Here is a 25,928-nt window from a genome sequence, read left to right as displayed (position 1 = left end):
TCTAAGGTATTTTGAATTTTAAATTTAAATTATGCATGAACTGCTATTAAAAAAAAAAAAAAAAAAAAAAAAAAAAAAAAAAAAAGTTTTAATTTTTGACCTGACTTTTTGCCTGCATGATTGTATAGGAGCCATATGTATTCAGTGCCCTAGAAGAGCGGAAGAGTATGCTAGATCCCCCCAGAACTGGAGTTATAGACAGTTTTAAGCGCCACACTGGTGCTGGAAACCACACTGGGAACTTCTGCAAGAGCAGCAAGTGCTTATAACAGCTAAGCCTGCACTTCAGCCCCTAAACAAATCTAATTTTACTACAATCTACTTTTTCTTCAGTGCTGGGGATGGAACACAGGACATACACATTAGCCATGTATTCTACCAAACATTTCCACCCCAACAAACGTATTCAAACAGACAAACAAACAAACAAACTAGGGGCTGGGGAGATGGTTCAGTGATTAAGTGCACTGACTGCTCTTCCAGAGGTTCTGAGTTCAATCCCCAGTGACCACTAAGCTCGGTTCTTGGTCTGTACTTAGCACACCACTGCCACATGCTGAAATACCACAGATACTCCATCAGTCAATGTGTACTTGCCAGAAAATGAGGCAGTCGCTGAGCCTGTAGTGATAGGAAGAGTCCAGTAAGTGGCACTGTTGCTCCTGATTTACGAAACAGATGGCCGGACCCTGCAGGCTTGTCCCAAGGCTCAGCTGTAGGAACCACTACAAACCAGGCAAGGCTTTAGACTCGACCAGGTAGGAAAAGTTTAAAGCTATGGCTTTCATCAACTACTGCTGACTCCGATTTAAAAACAAGTGGTTGCAAACCCAGCCTGCTTAAATAAGATCGATCACATAGCACTGTGCTCAGCCTTAATTAGGAAGTAAAGAAGAGACTGGAGCAGAGTCTCAGGTTGCAGCTGCTCTAGGGTCAGAGACACACCCTCCTCTGAGCACGTGTGTGGTCAAGACTGCAGACAGCATTGCTGAATTAAGAGGAGACAACAGAAAGCCCCACTCTGCAATCAATGTTTAAAGAGCAGGACACACTAACAGAACTTTCCAGAGATCGGCATGGCCTGTAGTGGCCAAAAAATAGTCTTTCTTAACAATGCAAGAGGCTTGGTCACAGTTTTCAAGCTAAGGACAAAGCCACAAAGGGCTCATTCTTGAGTCCAGCCTGGTCTTTATGCCCTGGACTCTAGGCCCTACTCTGGGGGAAGCCACCACAGGTCTCAGTGCTAGGCCCAGAGCTGCTCCAGGAAGCTCTGGCCCTTCAGATCTGTTTTCAAATGCTAATAAAGCCATGGTTGGAGGCCCAGCTGTGCGGCCAGGGGCTAGAGGCCCTTACTCCCTCTGGTTCCCTAAGCCTCCTCACCAAGAGGGACTGGGAATCCCTGGGGTCAGGCCTGGTCTGTAAAAGGCCATTCCTAGTAGGGGCTGGGAAATGGCTTTTCATCCCTTCCTTGCTTCTGGTGAGCCCTCAGGTTACATGAAAGAACACTGCCAACTGCCAAGACCTCGGCCCTCTCTCAATGCCGAAAGAAAGCCATTGCCATCGGTGTCCTGCCCTGGTTGAAAGGGCTCATGAATCCACGTGAACATTCCTCACTGACTACTGTGTGTGTGTGTACTTTACGTGTTTATGCATACATGTTTGTGTGTATGTATGTACACATGTGTACATACTTGCAAACCTAGTGCTGAATGAGTGTAGAAACTCTCACAGGCACCTCAGATTGGCGTTTCCCATCCCCACCTACCCAGAGTCCAGCTTTAGTTACAGTGTTCTGAAGCCTGACTGGCCAGAATATAATAGATTAGCAAAGTCTAGGAAAATAGGTTTCAGGAAACAGCTATTGTTTGAAAAAATAATTAGCCCTGCCATTGAGACACTGAAGAAAAGTGAATACATTCTCCAAGGGTTTCTAATTCACCCTAACCCTGTGACATGATGGGCTAACTGCCCGCATCCTATGTAATAGTACAGTCACACTGGTCTACAAGGAGGAAAAAGTAAGGCTCTGCCCCCATCAGCCCTTAGAAGTAAGGTGCTTAGAGTCGGAGGGAAAGATAATGTTCTTTGGGGCTGTGTGGCTGAAGCAAATGTTCTTCTCTCCCAGGACTGTTGTGAGCACCCTAGGATGGTGATCACAGGCCTTCAAGGGACAGTCAGTAACAAGCAAAAAATATGATTTAGGGGCCGGCAAGCCCAGTAAACCTACATGGTAGAAGAAAAAGCAATACCCCCCAAGTTGTTCTCTGACCTCCATGTGTGCTGTGGCACACTCACACATACACACTCACACATACACTCACACACTCACATACATACTCACACATACATACACACACACTCACACACATACACACACACTCACTCACACACATATATACACACTCACGCACATACACTCACATACTCTCACATACACACTCACACTCACACACTATACACACACTCACACACCACACACATACACACGCCCCCATACTCACACACCACACACATACACACACTCACACACATACACTCACACACACACACCCCACTCCTTACATGTGCTGAAGTCCAACAGGGGCAGCCATGTATAGGTTAGGACAAGCAACCTGCTTCCCCAGAGGTTGCTGCTTTTACCAGGCCTGGCTGAGGCAGTGCAGGGAGTAAAGTTCAAAGCCAATCCTCTTGGCTCTGCCAAGTCCACACATCCCTGAATGGGTTCTCTAACTTCTCCTACTACATCTCTCCCTAAGTTCACCCAGATTTTGAAAGCTTAGGCAGGGGCATTTCCCTACTCTGCAGCCCTAACACACCCATGCAATGCTAACCTCATTTGGGCGCGGGGTGAACCTAGCACTGCTATTAAGGGGTACTATGCCGTGGTCCAGTGTCCTAAGACCACCTGTCCAGTCAGCCTCCACCTCTCTCTGACAGCGCTAACCCATCCAAAGGGGACAGCAGACTCCCTTCCTGCTGAGGAAGACCAGTCCTGCCCTTTCCCTCAAAGGGGTCAAATACAGCTGTGAGTGAGCACTTCAGCAGGAGCACGGCTCTGCCTGAGTCTCCCCACCCCCACCGCCACTGTCACACAGGCACGCACGCACACATACACACACCCCAATCCCTAACCCACAGCCAAGAGCTCTTTCCTACAGCAAGGCTCACTCAGAAACCAAGAAAGCAGCTGAATGGAGGATGTGCACACAGCTTGCAGGAGCAAAATCAAAGTTTGTTCTGGGTAATTAATTCTCTTTCTAACACTTAACCTTCTCCTAGGGAGAGGAAAAGATGTGACACTCCGGAGCTTTGGAGCTTCTGTTGTATAAACTTGCACCCCTGCCTTTCTGCACATGTGCACACACACAGCCTTACTGCAGGGCTTCCAAACAGACTCTACCAGAAAAGGGCTAGGGTAGAGCCATTCTTTAAGAAGTACAAAGAAAACGAGCAAACACGCTGTGTGTGCACAGACTTTCTATATGCATGGTCAGTGGGATCCTTTGTAGCTAACAGGCCAGGTCCTCCATGGCTGAGCTGCTGTAGGTAGGACCGGTCATGAAGTTCTTCACCTGGCCCAGTGGTAGAAGCTGTCCCTCCCCCAGCCCCTGGACCACCTTTTGAAAATCCTGAAACTTGAAAAGTTCACTGGAGTGGAGTTCCTGGCATTAATTTGGCTAAATGAGGTTTAAGACTCCAAAAGGAGGAATGACCACACACATATCACGTAGTCAGGAGGAGAAATGAAGGGAGCGGCAAGCCTGTGACCTGGAAGGTGATGCAGAGAGATTGTTGAGGCCCTTTTTCTAGTTTTTGTTTGTTTGTTTTGTTTTTGTTTTTACATCAATAGGAGTTGGAAAAGATCAGAAATCTAACCATGAGAGATACAGAGCTGTGCCCCTAGGAAATTTTCAAATACCTTTCACTCGATCAGGGCATGGTGGACCACACCTTTAATCGACGCACTTGGTAGGCAGAGAGAGAGAGAGAGAGAGAGAGAGAGAGAGAGAGCATTCTCCCACTGCTAAAAGAGCTCAGCTTTTCTGTGGCCACAGCCTAGGGCCATTCCCAGGAAAACCCTGCTGATTTCATTTACCAGATGTTTAGCCTATGTACTAAAAATACTAGTCCTGGGGCTGGAGAGATGATAGCAGTATGCTGGGTGTGGTAGCACACACTTCTAACTCCAGCAGTCAAGAAGTTGAAACAATAGGATTATGAGTTCAGGTACATCCTGGGCTACATAGAGGGTTTCAGGTCAGTCTTCACTACACAGAGACCTGTCAGAATAAAGCAAGATAAATAAAATCCCAGAAAATAAAATAGCCTTTGGGTCATTCATTCAAGTACCCAAATCAGCCAAGTCCATACACAAACTGCTTAACTCACAGGACACTGTCCAAGCTTTGCCAGGGCAGTTTCTGAGTCGATGAACCTACTCACTGCTTCCTAAGGCCTGTCACGTTAGGAAACATTTCTAGGCCCTGATAAATAGCTAAGAGTTTTCTAGTTAAATTCCATTAATAGGAAAAAGAAAGTACAGGGGAAACAGCAGCTCCTTTGCCATATGGCAAGCCGGCAAAGAGCCCTGAGCGCCTGCTGTGGGTCAGAGTCACAGCTCAGCACTGCCACAGATGTCCCTGGCTTCCTCACCTCTAGCATTCCTCACCCACTGCACAGCTCAGAGGCGGGTCAGTCTGAAAGCAGCTCTCTGCATTCACTGCTAATCTGCTATGTAGAAACTGGCACCTAGGTCCCTCAACAACTGGATTGGAGGCTCGCCTTAAAGCTGTAGCCAGACTGTGGTATCGGCTCCCCAAAAGGGCTGCCTTGTCTGGCCTCAGTGAGAGAGGATGCACCTACCCTGGCAGAGCCTTGGTGTACCAGGGTGGGGGGATATATAGGAAGGTGCCCACCCTCTCAGAGGAGAAGGTGGGAGGGGGCAGGAAGGGGGAAGTGTCTGATATAAGTAAATTTAAAATAGAAAAAGAGAGTGGCACCTAGGAGGGGCTGTTGGTCAGAGACAGCATGCAAATGAAGGTGCAGAGGTAAAGTCCAGACCCTAGTTTCCGTACTGCTGTTCCAGATAAAGGAAAGAAGAGGACGCATAAGCAAGTCTATTTGACCTGACTGAAGGAAGAGGCAGTAATGGTTACTGGTGATAGTATTTTGGGGCTTTGAGCAGACTCCTTGCTAAGGCTAAGGCTAAGGCTAAGGCTAAGGCTAAGGCTAAGGCTAAGGCTAAGGCTAAGGCTAAAGCAGGGTTTGCTGAGGCCCAGGCTCTGCTGAGTCTGTCTCTAGCCTAGGAGAACATTCTTGATACTGAAATCGAGGTAGGTTTGAAGTGCTAAGACTTGGAAGTCCCGTGACTTCTGAGGACTTTTAAAGTGATTGAGCATCTTCCTTGGGAAGTCCTGTGACTTCTGAGGACTTTTAAAGCGATCGAGCATCTTCCTTGGTGCTTCTGGCAGGGGAGGGTGCAGCCGCAGTCCCAGCCACACCGAGACTTTGCGTTCCTTCTTAGAGGGCAGCTGGGCAGAGGCCCCAAACTGTAAATGTGCAGACTGCATGATCTCGCAACTCACTTTAGGAATTTGTCCTCAGCTAAGGAGACATGGCTGCAAGTTGCACACACAGGATCCTTGAACATTATTTGAACTGAGGGTGTGAGGGTGAGCTGAAGAAAACCTGGAAGTTCATAAAGGGAGTCTGCCATGGTACGTCCATGCAAGGGAACACAATACACTGGCTGTCACAAACATTGCTACTGAGCCGAATTTACCTACTCCCAAGACTTCAATCTGGTCAGTGTGATGCATAGCTGTAATCCCAGGACTTTGGAGACCGAGGCATGGGGGCTGCTATGAATTTGAGGCCAGTCTGGGTTCCATAGTGACTGTCAGGTCAGTCTTAGCTACACAGTGATACACTGTCTCAAAAATAAAAACCATCAAAAATTTCACAAAGATGACAATGGATATAGAATGTGTTTGTCTCATACAGCACCTTGTAAAACTGTCCAACTAGTTTCTGTCCAGAAACATGCTCAGAGGGTGACAATCAGACAGAGGCTGCCTCAGGCTGGGTGCTACACAATGCTTGTGTTTTGTTTGAATTAAACAGGTAGCCTTCAACTTCAAGGCTGCCCAGGCAGGGATGTCAGAGGTCAGCAGCTAAGAGTCTCTTCTCCCGTAGATCCAGCTCTCTCTGCTGCCCGCTTTTTTCTTAAAGACGTATTTATTTATTATATGTAAGTACACTGTAGCTGTCTTCAGACACTCCAGAAGAGGGCGTCAGAGCTCATTACAGATGGTTGTGAGTCATCATGCTGTATGCTGGGATTTGAACTCAGGACCTTTGGAAGAGCAGTCGGTGCTCTTAACTGCTGAGCCATCTCTCCAGCCCTCTGCTGTCTGCTTTAAAAAAAACAATTACGTATGTATGTGTGTGTGTATGTATGTGTGTGTGTGCGCGTGCGTTTGTGTGTATGTGTGTGCGTGCGCACACGTGTGTGTATGTGTGTGTGTATGTGTGTGTGCGTGTGTGTGTGCGTGTGTGCACATGTTAAAAGTGAGTCAGAGGACAGTGGAGAGGGCAGGTTTCTCTGTGTAGCCCCGGCTGTCCTAGAACTCACTCTTTAGACCAGGCTGTCCTCAAACTCAGAGATCTGCCTGCCTCTACTACCCGAGTGCTATGTGCCACCACTGCCCAGATCACATTTTCTTTTTTTAAAGATCTATGTATTTATTTTATGTATGTGAGTACACTATAGCTGTACAGATGGTTGTGAGCCTTCATGTGGTTGTTAGGAATCGAATTTTAGGACCTCTGCTTGCTCTGGTACACCCCACTCGCTCTAGCCAGCCCCGCTTGCTCCAGACATTTTCTTTTTTAAAAATGTGGCCGGGCATGGTGGCGTATGTTTTCTCTGATTGGTTAAATAAAAGTCGCTACAGTCCATTACTGGAGAGAATAAAGGTGGGTAGGGCTTTGGTTACCAGCCTGCGGGTAGGGGCCACAAGGAGAGAGAAGGAAAATGAGAGAAGAAGGGGAAAGGTAGAGAGCAGGGCGGGATGGACCGGGAGCACATGCAAGAGAAGTGTACCATGAGGGCAGACTGATGAGGAGAGAAGACCCAGTAGGCTCTGGTACTGGGAGAGTGCAGCTGGGAAACTGCCAGGCGAGGGTAGAAAACTAGTTTGGGGGTAAGTAACTGTCCAATAATTGTGCTAAAGCTGAATAAATAAATCTATAGGACTTTGTCTTGATTCCTGAAGGGCTGGCCTGGTCACATTAAGAACTAAAAGAGTTGGGGCTGGTGAGATGGCTCAGTGGGTAAGAGCACCTGACTGTTCTTCCGAAGGTCCGGATTTCAAATCCCAGCAACCACATGGTGGCTCACAACCATCCGTAACAAGATCTGACGCCCTCTTCTGGAGTGTCTGAAGACAGCTACAGTGTACTCACATATAATAAATAAATAAATCTTAAAAAAAAAAAAAAAGAACTAAAAGAGTTATTAATAGCAATTATAACAACATGTACATGCCTTTATCCCCAGCACCTGGGATTAAAGGTAGATAGATCTGTGAGTTTGAGGCCAACCTGGTCTACACAATTGAGTCCAGGGCAGGCAGGGCTGCACAGAGAAAGCTGCTCTCCCGGCTGCCCTCTTCTTCCTGCCTCCCTCTTCTCCCCACTGTCCTCTGACTCACTTTTCATGTTTCCAGTATCACCTGGGATTTTAGCTGTAGCAAAACAAGGATAAAGTTATGTTTGGGAAACTAAAGTGCTCCAGCTAAGACAGACATTAACAAGTGTGTGATGGAGACGGGGAGGGGAGATGGGCAGACTCTGGAAGGGAGCAGCGTTTGGGATGTAAATCAATCAATCAATCAATCAATCAGATGTGTGATAAGCCTTCTGAGTGGTTAGAAGTCTGTCTCCATTACCCCAACTCTCCAGCTGTGCTGTCTTCTTGCTGGTGGCTCACAGTGCCCCCTGCAGGGAGCATCCCTAAAATGCAGGTGACATAAACAAAGGAGTCACATTCAGCTTGAAAGCTAAGCAATTAAGACTCCACAGGGGGAGAAGCGATGAGAGACCAAGCCTAGGGGTGAACTATCTCAGCTGAGTGTCTGTTAAATAGCCGCTTTGTATTAAAGCTCCAAGAGGCTCAAGGAGGTCTGCAGGCAGGATACAGACCCAGGAAGCCAAAAGAATTTGCCCCAGTCCCCGTAGCAGCTCAGCAGGAGATATGTCCCCCCACCCCCCCCCATCCCCTCAGGGCAGCACTAGACTACAAATGATCTCTGGCTGGGATACTGAAGGCAGTTAAGGCAATTCCATTCTCAGAGCTTCTGCAACTTCAGACTCTGAACAATACTCAAGTGCAGAGGTGGGAGACATTTTTCCAAGTGAAAAGTTAGGCTTTTGAGATGGCCAGATACTAAGTCTTTGTGGATTTCATAGGCCATGTAATGTCTGTTTGTTTTGCTCTTCTGGAGTTTGAGGATTGAGCCCAGGCCCTCACATGTGGAACAGGAGCTGTACCCGGCCCTCAGCCATTTAATTCTGCTGTTGTAGCGTGAGCATGGCAGGCAGTGGGCACAAGCATCCCAGTGCAGTCTCCGTGTAAAGCAGGTGGGCATCAGAATATGGCCTGTGGGCCCTAACTGCCAACCTCTGCTCTCAGCTGTCTTTAAGAACGCTTAGCTTTATTAGCTCAGGCTAAGCCACTTGGATTTTGGAGCACCCACTCATTTCTAAGGACTGACCCGTTTTCCTTCTACGGCAGGAATGCAATTTTTCAGCTATTAATCTAAAGTCTTGGGAAATGCGGAGAAAGTGTTTTGACTTGCAGTTGGTCAGTATTACTAACAGATGAAAGGGGAAATATTTTACAGATCCATAGCAACCAGAGAAGAGGATAAATCAGCCAAAGGGAAAGAAAATGTCAGGAAAATCAAAAAGACCAGGAGGAAGAAAGATGATGCTAATGGAAGCAGACGGCTCCGTTTGGCTTTGGTTAGCTGGCGGGGGCAGCAAGGGCAGCTTAGCCAAGCTGGGTGAGACGAAGCATCTCCTCGCAGAAAGTCACCAAGGCACAGATAGCAACGCCATAGTCATGTGGAGCCTTAGAGAGCTGTGGCAGAGCAATGCCTTACCTGGGCGGGCTGGGAGTTCACCTGTGTGTTTGTTAGGGGTGGGGAAGGCAGGAGGACTCAGAGCCTGACTCCCCTTGGTAGGTGGACTGGACAAGGACCACAAGAGCTGGAGAAAGAGAAGGCTGCAAGCCTCGGTGGTTAGAGTTTGGGGGAAGGATTTTCTGAGCTAAGGCTCTCAGGGACTAGGATGGCAGAACATGAAATCTGTACGTGATGACTGGGCTCTAACCTTGCATAACCTCAGCACCTTCTTCTGGCGAGGAACCGCTCTCAAAATGTAGGTAAGGGGCTGGTGAGGCGATGGTCTCCCGGTTAAAAGAGTACTTGTTGCTCTTCCAGAGGGCCTAGGTTTAGTTCCCAGCACTTACATGGCAGCTCAGTTACCATATGTAACTCCAATTCTGGAGGATCTGACACCCTCTTCTGGCCTCCATGCTCATCATACAAACAACATAGTGAAACACACACACACACACACACACACACACACACACAGAGAGAGAGAGAGAGAGAGAGAGATCAAAATGCAGGCACCTCTAGTCCAAGCACGTCTTACTAAAAGGAACAAAGTTTGCATTCTCCAAGCTCCCCCCCACCCCCTGCCCCTCCTTAAGAGGCATTTGTAGCTTTCCACTGCCCTTAGAATCAGTTCCAGACACAGTCCTGACTTGCCTCAAGGCCCGGCACTTTCCCATCCAGGCTGCACCTCCAGCCACCCGGGCAGCCTGGCCGTTCCTCTCCCTTAGCTGGCTGAGGAAGGCTCTTTCCCTCCTCCAGGGCTCACACATACTGTTTCTCTCTGCCAAAAATGGTTTTCTCTTCCCTCTTGCCTCCAGTCTGTCCTTTGCCGACCCTGAGATCTAAACGCTGCCACGGCTTTCACGTTTCCGGAGCCCCTTGCTTCCCCCCTCAGTGGCCTACAGAATCCAGTTCTCCTTAGCTTCTTCCAGCGCTGTCTCCATCTTGGGACAGGGTTCTGTTTCTTTCACTTCGGCTTCCCCAGCATCAGTAGACCCCCAGTGTGCATCAGGCGCACAAGTAAAATAATGCAGAAGAGAAAAATGCTCTTTTCCAGCAGCCCCTCCCTCCCGAAAAGCCGGGCTGGCTCCTCAGATGTTCTTGGAGGCACATGCTGAAGCGCCTGAGCCTAGAGAATTCTGAAGGCATGTCTATTTGAGTTTTAAAATGAACTACTATTTAGTTTATTTATGTGTTTGTTTTTACTCTTTAGGTAGCAGAGTCTGGCGTTGAACTCACTATGTAGCTAAGGATGATCCTGATTCTTTGCCTTCCTCTCTGAAGTGCAAGTATGAGCCTGTCATGCCTGACTGCTACACTTTCTTTTATAAACAGAAAAAAAAAAAAAAAAAGAAAAAGAAAAAGAAAAGAAAGAAAGAAAGAAAGAAAAAGAAAAAAAGAAAGAAAGAAATGTTTAAGAACCAATTCTGTGCTGCCAGTCTGTCAGTACCACAGACAGTTCAACAGGTCGGTTGCTCCCATCTGGAGGCTCAGGAAAAGGTCCCTGCTGCAATCACCCTGTCTCCCTATTTCAGTCTGAACTGTCATGAGGTTGCCATTACAGAGCAGCCAGGCCAGGGCACTGGGCCTTCCTCTGTGTTGATTGCAAGGGTTGGGACCGTGCTTCTCCTAATAACTCAAGTCAAACTGGCCTGGAACTTGTGGTTAGGACCAGCCAAGGGCAGAACTGAGTGCAGATGCCCTCTCCAGTGGACTCTAAAGCAGAGCCAGAGCTGGTGGGGCTTCCTCCTAATGAAACCCAGAGGGTGGGGAAGAGGAGCTGTCAATAGCCATCTGATGAGAAAGAATTAGCTGACCAAAAAGTTAAAAACCTTCCAGAGGGCTCTGCCAGGGGCTAGACTGGATTCTAAATCTGCAGGTGAATCGGCAGCTGCCTGTCCTACAGTTGGAACATTTTCTTTCCTCATGATATTTTTGTACTGTCCCAGGTCCTGACCAGTATGCAAAGTTCCTTTGACCCCTGATGCCTTCTTCTCTATGTGTTGCTATAGATAAATACCTGAGGCTGGTCCACCTATAATGCAAAGAAGTTGATTATGCTTGTGTTTCTGATAGCTGGAGGCTCCACACAGCATGGTGCTATGATTCTGGTGAGGGGTTCCTAACTTTGTCACAACATCTTCTGATGCTACCTGAAAGTGAAACAATCCCATGGGGCATCTGTGTTGACCACTTAGTCCCCAGTGGGCAGCAGTGAGACGCTAGGAACAAGCCTTTAAGGTTAAGCCAGCCTCTGGTTCTAGCCTACGTTTTGTGAACAAGAAGACTTCACGTGTTCCTGCTACATCTTTCTTCCTCATAGTTTACATCTCTGTGACCCTTCAGTCAAACGACCCACTCCTCTCTTTAGCTGCTCCTGTCAGGTATTAGTCACAGCAGCAAGAGAAGCAGCAAATACAACAGAGAGAAAGCAGGAAGGCGCCAGGCAGTGGTGGCACACCTTTAAATCCAGCACTCGGGAGGCAGAGGCAGGAGGTTCTCTGAGTTCAGGGTTAGCCTGGTCTACAGAACTAGTTTTAGGACAGTCAGGATTACACAGAGAAAAAACAGACAGACAGACAGAAACAGGAAGGGAACTGGGCATGAGCACAGGAAACCAATGTGTGGCTGGCCTTGCTTTGTAACAGTTTGCTCTCGGGCCGGTGAGATGGCTCAGCAAGAGCACCCGACTGCTCTTCTGAAGGTCCTGAATTCAAATCCCAGCAACCACATGATGGTAAGGAGATTTGACTCCCTCTTCTGGTGTGTCCGAAGACAGCTACAGTGTACTTACATATAATAAATAAATAAATCTTAAAAAACAAAAAACCAAAACAGTTTGCTCTCTTGCCAGACAGCCCGGGAGGTTCCAGTCCCTCTTGTCTCTACCGCCTGGTGAACAACTGGTCCTGCTAGCCAGAGCCACACCCACTCTTTCCCTGCCAATAGTTACCCTTTGCTTAAGGGCCCTCTCCCCACTCTCTGTGGTTGGAAGGAAGGGTGAGGGGGATCTGAGGGGGACCCAGGACTGTACCTGACCTCATGCCGCAACAGTGGTGGTTAAGTGACACAAGCAGAGCCAACTGGAACACTGGCTCTGCAGGGCTGACATACAAGTGCCAGGAGGAAAGCAGTCAGCCACCTGCCCGCCCGCACGCCTGCCCACCTGTCGGTCTGCAAACCTGGAGCCTGGGAGTAGGACTGGAGGTGTGGAACAAGACCAGCTCCACAGCCTCACCTTAGCTTCCTACCTCTCAGCAACCCCCCAGGGGGCTGGTCAGAGCTGAGGCCCACTTGACACTCTGCAGAGCCAACTTCAGGGGCTCTCTGCTGTGGTCTGGTGGCTCTGTGTGGACACTGCTACCCCGCACTCAGCGCCCACCAGAGTTCATCCTCTTTCCCCTGCTCACCACTGGCCTCGTGTTTGGATCTGGAAAAGCGGGTCTTAACACTCATTTGTGACTACACTACTCAGCATGCCCTCACACGAAACTGAAGAGGGTAGAGGGCTCTGTATGAAGCTAATGGGTTTAGAGTGGACAGAAGAAAAAGGCAAGACCATTTATACATGGAAGGTGTACCTGTGCACACACCAAGCAAAGAATATACATGTTCTATATATACAATTATATTGACCCTGATGGAGTGTAACCACACAGGGGTTAGTGACAGCTACAAGCCACAAGGAGGGGATCCATTATCAGTGAGCATAATCCACTCCGAGAGTCTGATAAGCCTAAATCCAATCTAAAGGACAATCAATCAGACTATAGAGATTCCGCACCTTAGTCAAAATTTACTATATGGCCCCACTAAGCTACACAGAATCTATTATGTTTAGAACATGGCTTCCAAGGTGTACTGGCTGGTTTTGTGTGTCAACTTGACACTGCTGGAGTTATCACAGAGAAAAGAGATCCAGCTGTAAGGCATTTTCTTAATTAGTGATCAAGAGGGGAGGGCCCAGCCCATTGTGGGTGGTGCCATCTCTGGGCTGGTGGTCCTGGGTTCTATAAGAAAGCAGGCTGAGCAAGCCAGGAGAAGCAAGCCAGTAAGTAACATCCCTCCATGGCCTCTGCAATCATCTCCAAGTTCCTGCTTTGTGTGAATTCCAGGCCTGACTTCCTTTGGTGATGAACAGCAATGTGGATGTGTAAGCTGAATACACCCTTTCCTACCCAACTTGCTTCTTGGTCATGATGTTTGTGCAGGAATAGAAACCCTGACTAAGACACAAGGAAAGTACCTAAATCAACTACATAAAATCAAGGAACAGCCAGGCATGATGGTATACACCGTTGATCCCAGAACCTAGGAGGCATAAGCATGTAGTGAGACCCTGTGTCTCAAAAAACAAAAGCAAAATAAAGATGAATCAAAAAGCCCACCAGACCGACCACTGATCCAAGCTTGGTTTTGGATGAATATAACGCTATCTACAAAACAGTAACTGTATTTGCATTACTACTGCTGGCTCTCTACCACAGGGCAAGACAGTACAGAAACCAAGACATTACCAAACAAACCAGCAAGCAATCAAACCACACAACTTCACAAACTGCTTGATCCATTACAGTCTTTCCTTCCTTCCTTCCTTCCTTCCTTCCTTCCTTCCTTCCTTCCTTCCTTCCTTCCTTCCTTCCTTTTCTTCTTTCNACAGGGCAAGACAGTACAGAAACCAAGACATTACCAAACAAACCAGCAAGCAATCAAACCACACAACTTCACAAACTGCTTGATCCATTACAGTCCTTCCTTCCTTCCTTCCTTCCTTCCTTCCTTCCTTCCTTCCTTCCTTCCTTTTCTTCTTTCTTCCTTTTCTTCTTTCTTTCTTTCTTTTGTTCATAGTCTTTCTTTCTTCTTTCTCTTTCTCTTTCTCCCTCCCTCCTCCCCCACCCCTTTCTTTCCGATCCATACAGTCTTGAAGACCAAGTAAGATCAAGTAAAAATAATGGCAGATGACCAAAGGAAGGAAAGGGTGTGGGGCTGTCAGGCAGACCAGTGATGAGCCCAAGGTTTCTGGAGAACTAGCTTATTTCTCCATTTGGGTGTTGGATATGTGGGCCTATTCAGTTTATGAAAATTCATCACTCTATGTAATTTTTTTTTCGAGACAGTGTTTCTCTGTATAACCCCGGCTGTCCTGGAATTCACTTTGTAGACCAGGCTGGCCTCGAACTCAGAAACCCACCTGCCTCTGCCTCCCGAGTGCTGGGATTAAAGGCGTGTGCCACCACGCCCGGCTGTAAAAGTTTTTCTTATTGACTGAAGTAATTGTCGTCTCTGAGGATTACTGCCTCAGTCTGCTAGCTTAGGCCTAAGCGTCTAGGCTTCTAGGCCTAGAATGTTTCAACCTGAGATTTACTGCTGAATCAGCTCGCCCTTGCTCTTTCTGACCTCTTGGCTGGTTCAACTCAGCTGTTCTGGCTCAAACTCCTGTCCAAGCCAACTGATTCAAACTGGCTTCTCTCTTGGCCTCTAACTTTTTTGCTCTGCCTTAGCCTCAGACTAACTCTGGCAATTTGTTCTCATCTTCTGGCTCCTTCTCCTTCTCTGACTCATTCTGTCATCGCCTGTGTCCAGCTTGTCCTCTCTGCCACTGTCTCTGTACAACTCCCCCGGTGAAGCTGCCTCCTCCTCCCTCTCTGTGCTGTTCTTTCCTAAGTAGCCTCCTTTCCTCTCTCTTCATGAGAGTAGGGCAGACCCTATTCTGTCAAACCTTTCTCTGATTTGTCACTTCATCTGCCCCTCAAATAGCCTTTCACTTTCAAGCATGGTGTTTCCTTCTACAAACTAACTTTACCTTCACTGTTTGGGATTAAAGGTGTGTGCTAAGGGCTGTGCCATACCACAACTAGAAACAGGGTTGGTTTTTTGTTTTGTTTTGTTTTTCCAGTAAATAACACAATCTTTGGGTTCACAGTGTGATCAAATATCCTGCAACATTCCACATACAGTTATATGTGCACTTTGTTCACAGATTTTCATGAATAAAAAGTTAAAAGAAAAAGCTGGATGCGGTTGCACACATCTGTGATCCTGTCACTTGGGGGAGGAGGCAGGCAGATTTTGGCTTGGAGGCTGGGGAAGCCTCTGTAAGCCACAAGAGACGCTGACTCAAAAACTAAAGTGTGGGTTGTAGAAATGGCTTCGCAGTTACAAGCACTTGGGTGTTCTTACATAGGACTCAGATTTGGTTTCTAGTACCTACAGTAGGCCTGTCACTCCAGTTCTATGACATCTGATGCCTTCTGGCCTTTGACGGCATTAGGCACACATCTGGTGCACATACATGTAGGCAGTTACACATACGCATACAATAGTAAGTCTTCACATATATGGCAGATAGCTCCTGGGGATCTACAGCCAAGGCTGTTCTCCTATCTCAACATACATGTGTACCTACACACAAGTGCACTACACACATGTGCACCCACACACGTGGCGCTGAAGACACACATAAAAGTTTTAAAACATAGCCGGGCATGGTGGTGCACGCCTTTAATCCCAGCACTTGGGAGGCAGAGGCAGGCGGATTTCTGAGTTCGAGGCCAGCCTGGTCTACAGAGTGAGTTCCAGGACAGCCGGGGCTACACAGAGAAACCCTGTCTTGGAAAACAAACAAACAAATAAACAAACAAAGTTTTAAAACATAAAAGCTGTATGAAAGAAGATTCTGGAGATTTTATGAACAGCTTTCCTTTTTTAACTATGCTCCATTTTCCAAGAACTTCAGACTGTTACCTATTGAGCATTAGTGTTAGTTAACACTGAGTGAGTAACCATGTGTACAAGCAGCATTTATCCACATGGATGGTTTTCAAATTTCTCATTATACAGCCTGTGGCATCAGGTAGACCAGATGTCTGCACAGCTCCTATTACTACAACACTGGGGTAAAGTGCATTTCATTATGTGGGCTCAGCTCCTGCCTTTACACTATGAGATCTGTGATCTTGAATGAGTTACTAACCTCAATCTTGTTTTCTGCAACTATAAGGCTGATACAAACCTGTGCTCCATCCCCAGCATAGAAAAAAAAAAAAAAAAAAAAAGGACTTAACCTGAGCATAGTGGCCTAGGACTCAGGAAATTACCGCAGGAAGAGAATACCAAGTACAACATCAGCCTGGTTTACATAGAGAGATCGTGTCTGTAAGCATGATATAAAGCAAAACCAGGGTGTCTACCCTTGCACGAGGCACATGAGGTAAACTGACAATTCAGCCATTATCCTCACCTCCATTTAGGCCTTAGCCTAAAATCTGGGACCACTGGATCTTCCTCCTCCTCACAATCCTGTGGTTCAGTAACTTACTATTATTCTCTGTCAAGTTCCAAAAAAGAACTTAAAGTAGTCTTGTTTAACTATTTATTTGGTTGGGCTTTTTTTCTGTTTTATTTTATTTTGTTTTGCGGTAGAGTCTCACCATATAGCCCAGGCTGGCCTTCAACTCAGAGACTCCCAGCCTTTGCCTCCTTGATACCAGGATTACAGGTGTGATCTACACGACCCGATTTACCTATTCCTTAAATAGTACAATGGTATCATGAAAATCTAGAAACTAGAATGTTGGGCATTACAGGTCGGGTGAGTCACCCTGTCGTTCTGAAGCGCCCACTGCCATCTGCAGGCATAACTAACCAGTCACACTGGAGATGCTGGAAGAGGGGCCCCTGCTGCAGGCACAACTAACCAGTTACACTGGAGATGCTAGAAGAGGAGCCCCTGCTGCAGAAGAGACTTAGAGCACACACGTATTGATCGACACACGCTTAAGAGCCACAAATTTGCTCTTAAGCTCTCACCTTTCTCATCTCAAGTTCGCCTTCTCTCCCTCCCTTACCCCTCTCTCCACGTGGCCATGGCCAGTCTCCCTCTTTCTACCTTCTCTCTTTCTCTCTGCCTTTCTACAATAAAGCCCTAAAACCATAAAAAATTTTAAAAAGCGCCACAAATTTTAATGCAAATATTTCTAATCCTATAGGGAAGTTAGAAGGAATAAAATGAATATCAGATACTGTCCTCCTTAATTCATTAATGACATGTTGTCCTTGCTTTCTTTCTCTCAACACATCTTACTTTCTTGCTGAATCACTTAGTATCATTTTATCCATAGACACTTCAGCCTTTGTCTCCCAAGAACAAAAGGCATCACCCTGTATAATGACAATATGACAGCCACATGAGGAACTAACATCATAGCAGCAGGATGCTAGCACCTGACATACAGTCAATAGTCACATTTCCCCAGTTGTCCACAAATAGCCATCAAGGATCAAACATTGTCTGAGACCCACCATGTGTCTGTAAATCTTAGACAGTCCTACTAGGTACAAGAATCCAGGAGGCTGTACTGTAGAATGTCCCACAGTGTGGCCATATTTGGCTGGAACTCACGCTTGGATCCAGGAACAGTGCTATTCAGCTGGTTCTCACACTTGCCTCTGCAGTGTACAGACACACAGGAATGCTCTGTAAGTAGTGATGCTGTGCTTGACCCTTTGGGGGATCATGGTGACATCTGCTGAGGTTTTTATTTCTCAGGCTAATCCCTACCCCCTCTCTCAAAGATAGTTTTTTTCATTTTTTTTGTTTTCTCTGTGTAGCCCTGGCTGTGCTGGAACTCTCTCTGCAGACCAAGCTGGTCTCGAACTCAGAGATCTGCCTGTCTCTGCCTCCTAAGTGTTGGAAACCACCACCTTTTTAATCAGTTAAAGAGGATTTGAACAGCTTGGGCTATATATCAAGACTCTGTGTCAAAAGAAAAGGCCCTGGGGGGTGGGAGGGGGAGTGCAGAGTGAAATTTCATCTGAATGCGAATGTGTATTTGCAAATAAGATCCTATTTTCCACTGATGTGCATTGTAACTTCAAAATGACTTCGCATTAGAAATGACTGCAGTGTTACAGCATCTACTTTACATTCCTCAGATCTCTGTCTCCCTAAGCAGGCACGCTAGTCACTATCAACCTAGTCACTATCAAACTAGTCACTATCAACCTAGTCACTATCAACCTAGTCACTATCAACCTAGTCACTATCAACCTAGTCACTATCAAACTAGTCACTATCAAACTAGTCACTATCAAACTAGTCACTATACTATCAAACAGTGGCTGAACTACCTGTTTCTACAAGCAAGAAGTTGCCTCCTCGTTAGAGCCATTCCAATAGCATATCAAAATCTATATCAAAGAAAAATCTATTTTCAAAGTTAGACCTGGTGGCACAAGTCTATATAATCAGGCTAAAGAATGAGTTCAAGGTCAGCATGAACAACTTAATAAGACACTGCTCAAAATTAAAAATATGCCGGCTGGATATGGTCAGTGTCAGAGCACGTGCCTTTATGTATAAGGCCCAGGTTCTATTCAATCCCTGTCAAAATCCTCCCGCCCTCCCTCCCCCCCCCCCGGACCCTGGGGGCCTTACTGGGGGGGACTCAGACTTGCTCTCTCTCACACACACCCCCCGTCACACACACACACACACACACACACACACACCCTAGGTAGGATGGGAAGGGCGAGAGGAAGCCGACTACATATCAAATCAAAGAAACAGAATCTAGGTCACAGAAGTACTCTCAACTCCCTGAACATTAGCCACAGAAAATATTCAGGAGCTCTGAAGCCTACACAGGCTGGGGGTTCTGGCAGAGTGACCTAAGAAAGAACAACATTCCCAGCACAAAGGCCTTACCCAAGATCCACTGCAGCAGTCCCCAGCGGGCAGTGGGAGCAAAGGACAATCTCTTGGAGGGCATTCGAATTATCTAATTCTAAGTTCTTATTTTAGCATCCCCTCTGCCCTGTGAGGGAAGGGTACAAGCCCCAGTCTACTATTCCTCCAGACTGAGCCAAGATTAGTCTGTGTGCTTGAGGCCCGGAAACACCCACAGAGACAACCAGGCCACTGGGAACAGCGGACAGGTTAGTGATGACGGACAGCAACAAAGCCTCAGGGTATTGGGACACTGACATAATCTGTCTGCTAAGGTCCACATAGTTTTCCACTCACAAAAGGGCTCTGTAGTCATCAGAATATACCGAAGCCCACCAAGCTGATAGGCACAGAACGAGCACACAAACCTCTGGCCTATTACCTGACTGGAAGACATATCGGGCTAGGCCCTGCATCAGCTCTGCTGGCCATGTTGGTGGGGCAGACTCTCCAGTTTCTCTCTTCAGACGAAATGTCAACTCAAAGCCAAATCCACTTGGTCCGTCTGCTCCTGTAAACCTGAAAGGGATAAACATTTTTGGTTTAACTACCATAGGACAAAGCTCCACAAAGGCTTTATGTGGTGTCCCCACATGCAAATGCAAAACAAACTCAATGGAAATCCCGGACGAGGAAGCCTCTCCAAAGCCCTCTTTGCCCTCTAGTGAGCTGAGGTGTACATGTGTGACGTCAGCCCGGCCAAACTCTTACACTGCTGATTTTTTTTTTTTTTTTAATTATGGCTTCCAGATATACTGAAAATCTCCCGTATGTTCCTCACTTATTCAAACTGTTAGTATGCACCTGCTGAATTTGCTAAGGATACATATCCTGTGATCCAACGAGATAGCTGTGTGCTCTGTGAAGACATAGCCCTCTTCCATCCTACCTTTGGGGATACCATGACTCCAGTGCACCAGGACTCTTAGCTGCACTGACTGGCTTCCTGAATGAGCACTTGAATCAGGTCCCAAGGCAGAATGAAATACCAAGAAGGCCCTCCCATCCCAAGGTCATGGAGCACCCCTCGATACCCCTCATGAGCACCCTCAGTCACTGAATCCCAAGCAGAACAGCAACAGGATGGGGGGGGGTGGTTACAGCTTCTGTGGCCACACCCCTCAGGGTGACTGTAAGCACGAGACAGGAATGCCTGCCTCTTTTGTTAGGAAGCACTCAGGAGCCCTGAGTCTCAGGAAGTCCCTGAAACAGATTACTGCTGACAGGGCAGCAACGTCATCCAAGAGCAGAACCTGGTTGGTAGAGTGCCACACCTACTCAGGGGAGGGAGGTGTCCAGAGAGGCGTCCCCAAGAGCTCCATAAAGTTTGCCAGGATGAGAAGGGTTAAGAACTGAAATATGTTCATCATGTAATTTTGAGTAATTATATCTTGTACAAACATGAACCACAATGATTATACACATGTAAATTCCCCAGCATACAAACACATCATAAGCTAAAATGACAGCTGACACCTTCCTCCTACCTTTTGCAAGCTGAAGACAGAATCGCTGCTCAGCCCTAGAACTCCTTGAAGCATCCTTCCTAGGTCATTCCAGAGGCTGGGATGGGAGACTGGGTAGAAGGAACCCCCCAAGCCTTAGAAACTGACATAAGCCCCAGCTTTGGCTCTATGTGCTTGGGCAGGCACAGCTTCCTTGAACCATCGGGGAGAGAAGCTGCCTTTCTGACTGAAGAGGCATCCTTAGAAATCATCACAGTCAGAGGAAGTGTGTGTGGTGTTCTTATTTCTTTGGTTACCATGTGGGAAGCAGAATCTATTTGGAGACTACACATATGGATTTTTGGAGACAAGGCTACAAGTTGCTTAAAGTGATACTATTTACACTATTTGTTTCCTTGATGAATTGCCATGTTGGGGTCACGTCCACACAAAGTCGGAGGAAATAGTTATGTACACTGAGGATGCCTCCCGGAGACCCCAGGTTTGGAAGAGTGTGAAAATTCAGAGTTATAAGAGATTGACTTTGTGACTCTGTAAAAAGGTTGGGGCATGGTGGTGCACAGCCTTTCATCTTAGCACTGGAGAGGTAGAGGGAACTCAGTGGGCTCTAGGCTACCCAGGGCTACACAACTCTGTCTCAAAAATCAACAACTAAACAAAACTCTACATAGGGAGAGGGGTCACTAGGGCAAAAGGAAGAGCTCAAGCAGCCACCAATTAGAGACAGCTTTGTAAAGTGCATTAGACTATTATTCCAGGGCTTTCATCTTGGGCCAAGGAAAATACATGATTTCTAACCACAAAAACTTGAGGAACAGACTTAAAGGGACATATGCGTTATAGACCATACTGCACAGTGGAGATAATCCATGGGGCAGAGAGAGAAGTCACTGAGCCATTTGCACCCACACCACATCTCTTCCCTGAAGAGAGCTGTATGCACACACATGTATGACTGCATTCATGCACACACACATGTGTAGACCATCTGTCTCCACATAGGGTGGTTTCTAAGCCAGCTCTGTGGTGGGCAGGCCAGCGCTTACTTGGCTGAGGAGGGACAGACCAGCCAGATGGTCTCCACCTGTGTTTGATTACCACCCACGAGGCTGGCTGGACACAACCACAACGCTCCAAGACACAAGCCTGGAATGGCTAGCCTTAGGATAAACATGTGACCTGGGCCTGTCAGATTTCCTTTTCAAAGCAGGCTGTCCAGGCAATAAGAGCCAAGCAACAAGACCATGCAATGTTTAGAGTTCCCTGCAGGGGCTTGGCTTGGTCTGGACCACTTCACACAAAGGCTGCTCTGCCAAAGAGGGTATGTCTGATCAGAGAATGGAGTCACTCCAAAGGAACAGCTGTCGTTCATGTCTTCTAGGATGAAATCTGAGAGGAAAGAGACACGTTCACACTCACACTCTCACACACATGCTCCTCACCAACTCATACACACTCATATACTCACACTGCATACATAAAAAAAAGCTTAAAAAGTAAAAAAGAGTAATTTAATGTTAATTAATTATTGAAGAAGGGGTTTTTGGAAATTATGTATCAGTGTTTATAAAGTCTACAGTAGTGCATCACAGTGTCCCGGGGCCTCACAGACACTCACCAGACTCAGCCAGATCAACCTCTAGTCCTGGATGCACAAGTGTCTTATACAGGCATAATGTTTTTTTCGCTTTTTGTGGGTAAGATGTCTTCGCTGTGTATAAGTGCATGTGTGGGGGGGTGGCAGGGACCACATGGGGCACAAATGGGGCAATCAAAGAGCAATCTCAAGAACAGTTCTCTCCTTCCATGTGGACACAGGCTGTTAGGAACTCAAATTGCCTCTTATCACTGAGCCTCCTAATCAGCCCTGCTGAAAAACATCTTATGCCACACTTTCATTAGCTCTTATTTATGTATTTATTGTCAGACAGGGTCACACTAAACATACTTGGAATGGTTTGAAACTCATTGTCTAGACCAGGCTTACCCTGAACTCACAAGATCCGCTTGCCTTCATCTCCCAAGTGCTGGGATTAAAGGTGTGCACCACCATGCCTAGCAACATTTTCCTAGGTTTTAATACACAACTATTGCAGTGGTAACAGCCATACATAGTGTCTGGAATATTAACATGCTATATAGGCTTGTAGCCAAGGAGTGACAGGCTGTGCCACATACTGTCAGGTTATACCATACAGGTCTGTGTAAGCACACTATATAATGTTCATAAAACCACAGCAGACCTGGTGATACATTTGTCAGAACAGACCCCATTAGCTCGTATATGAGGGTATATGCCTCACAAGCATGTGATAAAATGCTCAACCTCACTCCCAATGAGAGAGATGTAAATGAGAGTGGGTTAGCCACTGGGCCCACCACCTATCAGATCAGCAAGCAGAACAAGGACAAGGCTGCAAGTTGTTGGTAAGGTTATAGGAAATCGGAATTCTCACAGGGCTGGCGGGAGCACAATTAGTACAGTTATTAAGGAGGGGAATTTAGCAATGCTTAACAAAACTACATACATGTTTACTACCTCCAAAAAAAAATGTACTTTCAAACTACCACAAACTCCTTAAAAGCTCCTTTATGTGAAGTGGTTCCAAGTTACCTGCAGCTGTAAGAAAAAGTGTAGAAAGCAGGAGCTCAAGATCAGCTTTTTTTTTTTTTTTTTTTTTTTTTTTTAAGATTTTCTTTAATTATGGATATGTATACATGTATGTCTGTGTGCAGGTATGTATACGAGTGCAGATGACCACAGAAGGGGGAGGTGTCAGGTATACAAGTGCAGATGACCACAGAAGGGGGAGGTGTCAGATCTCCCTTGAGACAGTTACAGGCAGCTGAAAAACCACAAAAGCATGGGTGCTGGGAACCAAATCAGAATCTTCTGGAAGAATAACACACACACTTTAACCACTGAGCAACCCTGCCCCTTAAGATTTTACTTTTAATTGTAATTAAATGTCTGTACACACATGAGCACAAGTGCCCAAGGAGGCAAGAGGCATCAGATCCCCTGGAGGTGAAATTACAGACAGCTAGCTGGAGGGGCTAGGTAACAGATGCAGGTGCTCTGCAAAGGCAGTGAGAGCTCCTAACCATGGAGCCAGAGTCAGGCTCCAGTCCCTGAAGGTCATCCTGCTCTTAGCAAGTTGGAGGCCAGCCTAGGGAGCTACTTGAGACAACTGCTCAAAACCCAAAACCCAAAAGAACCAAACCACCACCACCACCACTAACAACAACAACAACAACAACACCGTGCCCGCACAATACACCAACAAGACCAGCCAGTACACCAACAGTCAGGACTAATTGGACTAAGTAGATGCTTAAAAAAACAAAAATCTTGCAGGGCAGTGGTGGCACACGCCTTTAATCCCAGCACTTGGGAGGCAGAGGCAGGCGGATTTCTGAGTTCGAGGCCAGCCTGGTCTACACAGTGAGTTCCAGGACAGCCAGGACTACACAGAGAAACCCTGTCTCAGAAAAAACAAAAAACAAAAACAAAAACAAAAACAAAAAACCCAAAATCTTAAAAGGATAGGACGTGAAAGGGATGAGGGGGTATGCTAGGGACTCCTGGGGGGACAGAGGAAAGGGGCTGGAGGTGGAAACGATCAAGAGACAGTGTTTACATATATGAAACTGCTGAAGAATAAATAAAGCATATCTTTCTTTTAAATTCTCTTTACATCCCGATCACTGCCCCTTCCCCGACCCCTCCCACTCTGGCACGTCCAGTCTCTGCATGGCTAAGTGCACCCTCTTCCACTGAGGCCAGACAAGGCAGCCCAGTTAGGGGAATGGATTCCACAGACGGGCAACAGCTTTAGGGACATCCCTTGGTCCAGTTGCTCGGGACCCACATGACGACCAAGCTGCACATCCGCTATGTATGTGAGGGAGGCCTAGGTCCAGCCTGTGTGTGTTCTTTGGTTGGTGGGTCAGTATCTGAGAACACCCGAGTCCTTTCTATTTTTTAATAGTGGGGCTGGAGAGATGGCTCAGCTAGTTAAGAGCACAGGCTGCTCTTCCAGAGAACCTGAGTTCAATTCCCAGCAGCCACATGATGGCTCACAACCATCTGTAACTTCATTTCCAGATCTGTTGTGCTTTTTCCCAACCTCTGAGGGCACTAAGCACACATATGCATTCATGCAGGCAAAACACTCACAAATTAAGAAATATCAATGAGGGCTGGTGAGATGGCTCAGTGGTTAAGAGCACCGACTGCTCTTCCAAAGGTCCTGAGTTCAAATCCCAACAACCACATGGTGGCTCACAACCATCCGTAACAAAATCTGATGCCCTCTTCTGGAGTGTCTGAAGACAGCTACAGTGTACTTACATGTAATAAATAAATAAATCTTTAAAGAAATATCAATGAAGAAGTCTAATTTAAAAATTAAAAATAACAGTGCTTGTGCTTTGTCTAACTGGTGAACATGAAAGATAGGTAGAAAAGTGAATCCTCTTTGCAGCTCAGAACCCAGTATGAGTCTGGATACACAAGACACTCAAAGTGATGATGATGTTGAAAATGAGGTTGGCTCTACAAAGAGCTTATAATTTAAAAAAAAAAAAAATCCAAACAAAACAGAACTGATGCAACACTGTTAAGTGGGAAAAGAAGCAAACAACACTATTCATTTATGTGGAAGGCACACAGGAAGGATAACCTGGAAAGGAGACAAGAAGCCTACAAGAGCGGTGTGAATCCGGTGTGAATCCGATGGGAAGGGCTAGAGGCGAGAGAGTAGTTTGTTTTAACTTTTTCTGTGGTTCTAACTGTAGCAGTGTGAGTATCTTCACATATTCAAAGGAAGCCATCAGTGACTCTAGCTGAGCCCATTACTGCTGTGAAAAGAAGGCAACAAAGTAAGCTTTGGATACAATTTGTCGGCCATGTGTCTTCAGGGGAAAGAAAGAACAGACAACAAAGATTAACCTCTGGGGTGCCAGTTTATTGTTATCTTAGTAGAGGTTAGTAATTCTGAAACGACTGCAGAGTTAATGTAGTGAGAGTAAGGAGAGTCGGATTCCTCTCCATCGGAGAAGTTAAAAACCGGTACTCAGTGGTGGCGCACGCCTTTAATCCCAGCACTTGGGAGGCAGAGGCAGGTGGATTTCCGAGTTCCAGGACAGCCAGGGCTACACAGAGAAACCTTATCTCAAAAAAAAACAAAAAAAAAACAAAAAAACAAAAAACAAAAACACTCCCCCCCCCAAAAAAAACAAAAAAACAAAAACCCGTACTCAGGGCTGGAGAGATGTCTCGGCGGTTAAGAGCACTTCTTAGTCTTTCCGAGGACTCAGATTCAGTCCCCAGCACCCACAACTGCAGTTCCAGAGGAACTCTCCTGACCTTTGCAGGTGTCAGGCATGCACAAAGTGCATTCACATAAAGACATACACATAATTTTTTTAAAATATTAAAAAAACAAAGGGGGAGCTGGGCCTGGTGGCGCAGGCCTTTAATCCCAGCACTCGGGAGGCAGAGGCAGGCGGATTTCTGAGTTCGAGGCCAGCCTGGTCTACCAAGTG

At 46.7% G+C, this 25,928-nt stretch overlaps 1 protein-coding gene across 2 annotated transcripts in view; it reads right to left on the bottom strand.

Annotated features, from left to right (window-relative positions):
* The window catches only part of Sufu (SUFU negative regulator of hedgehog signaling), a 93,060-nt gene that overhangs the window by 45,989 nt on the left and 21,143 nt on the right, over positions 1-25,928 (bottom strand). For both annotated transcript variants that reach the window (XM_021192832.2, XM_021192825.2), the window contains exon 3: positions 19,295-19,431. In XM_021192832.2, the coding sequence (XP_021048491.1) occupies positions 19,295-19,431 (137 nt within the window). The remainder of the gene's footprint in view (positions 1-19,294; positions 19,432-25,928) is intronic.

This window comes from Mus pahari, chromosome 1, assembly GCF_900095145.1.
Source record: "Mus pahari chromosome 1, PAHARI_EIJ_v1.1, whole genome shotgun sequence".
NCBI classification, from domain to species: Eukaryota; Metazoa; Chordata; class Mammalia; order Rodentia; family Muridae; genus Mus; species Mus pahari.
Note: the sequence above shows the minus strand (reverse complement) of the source record. Positions and strands in the feature narration are given on the sequence as shown.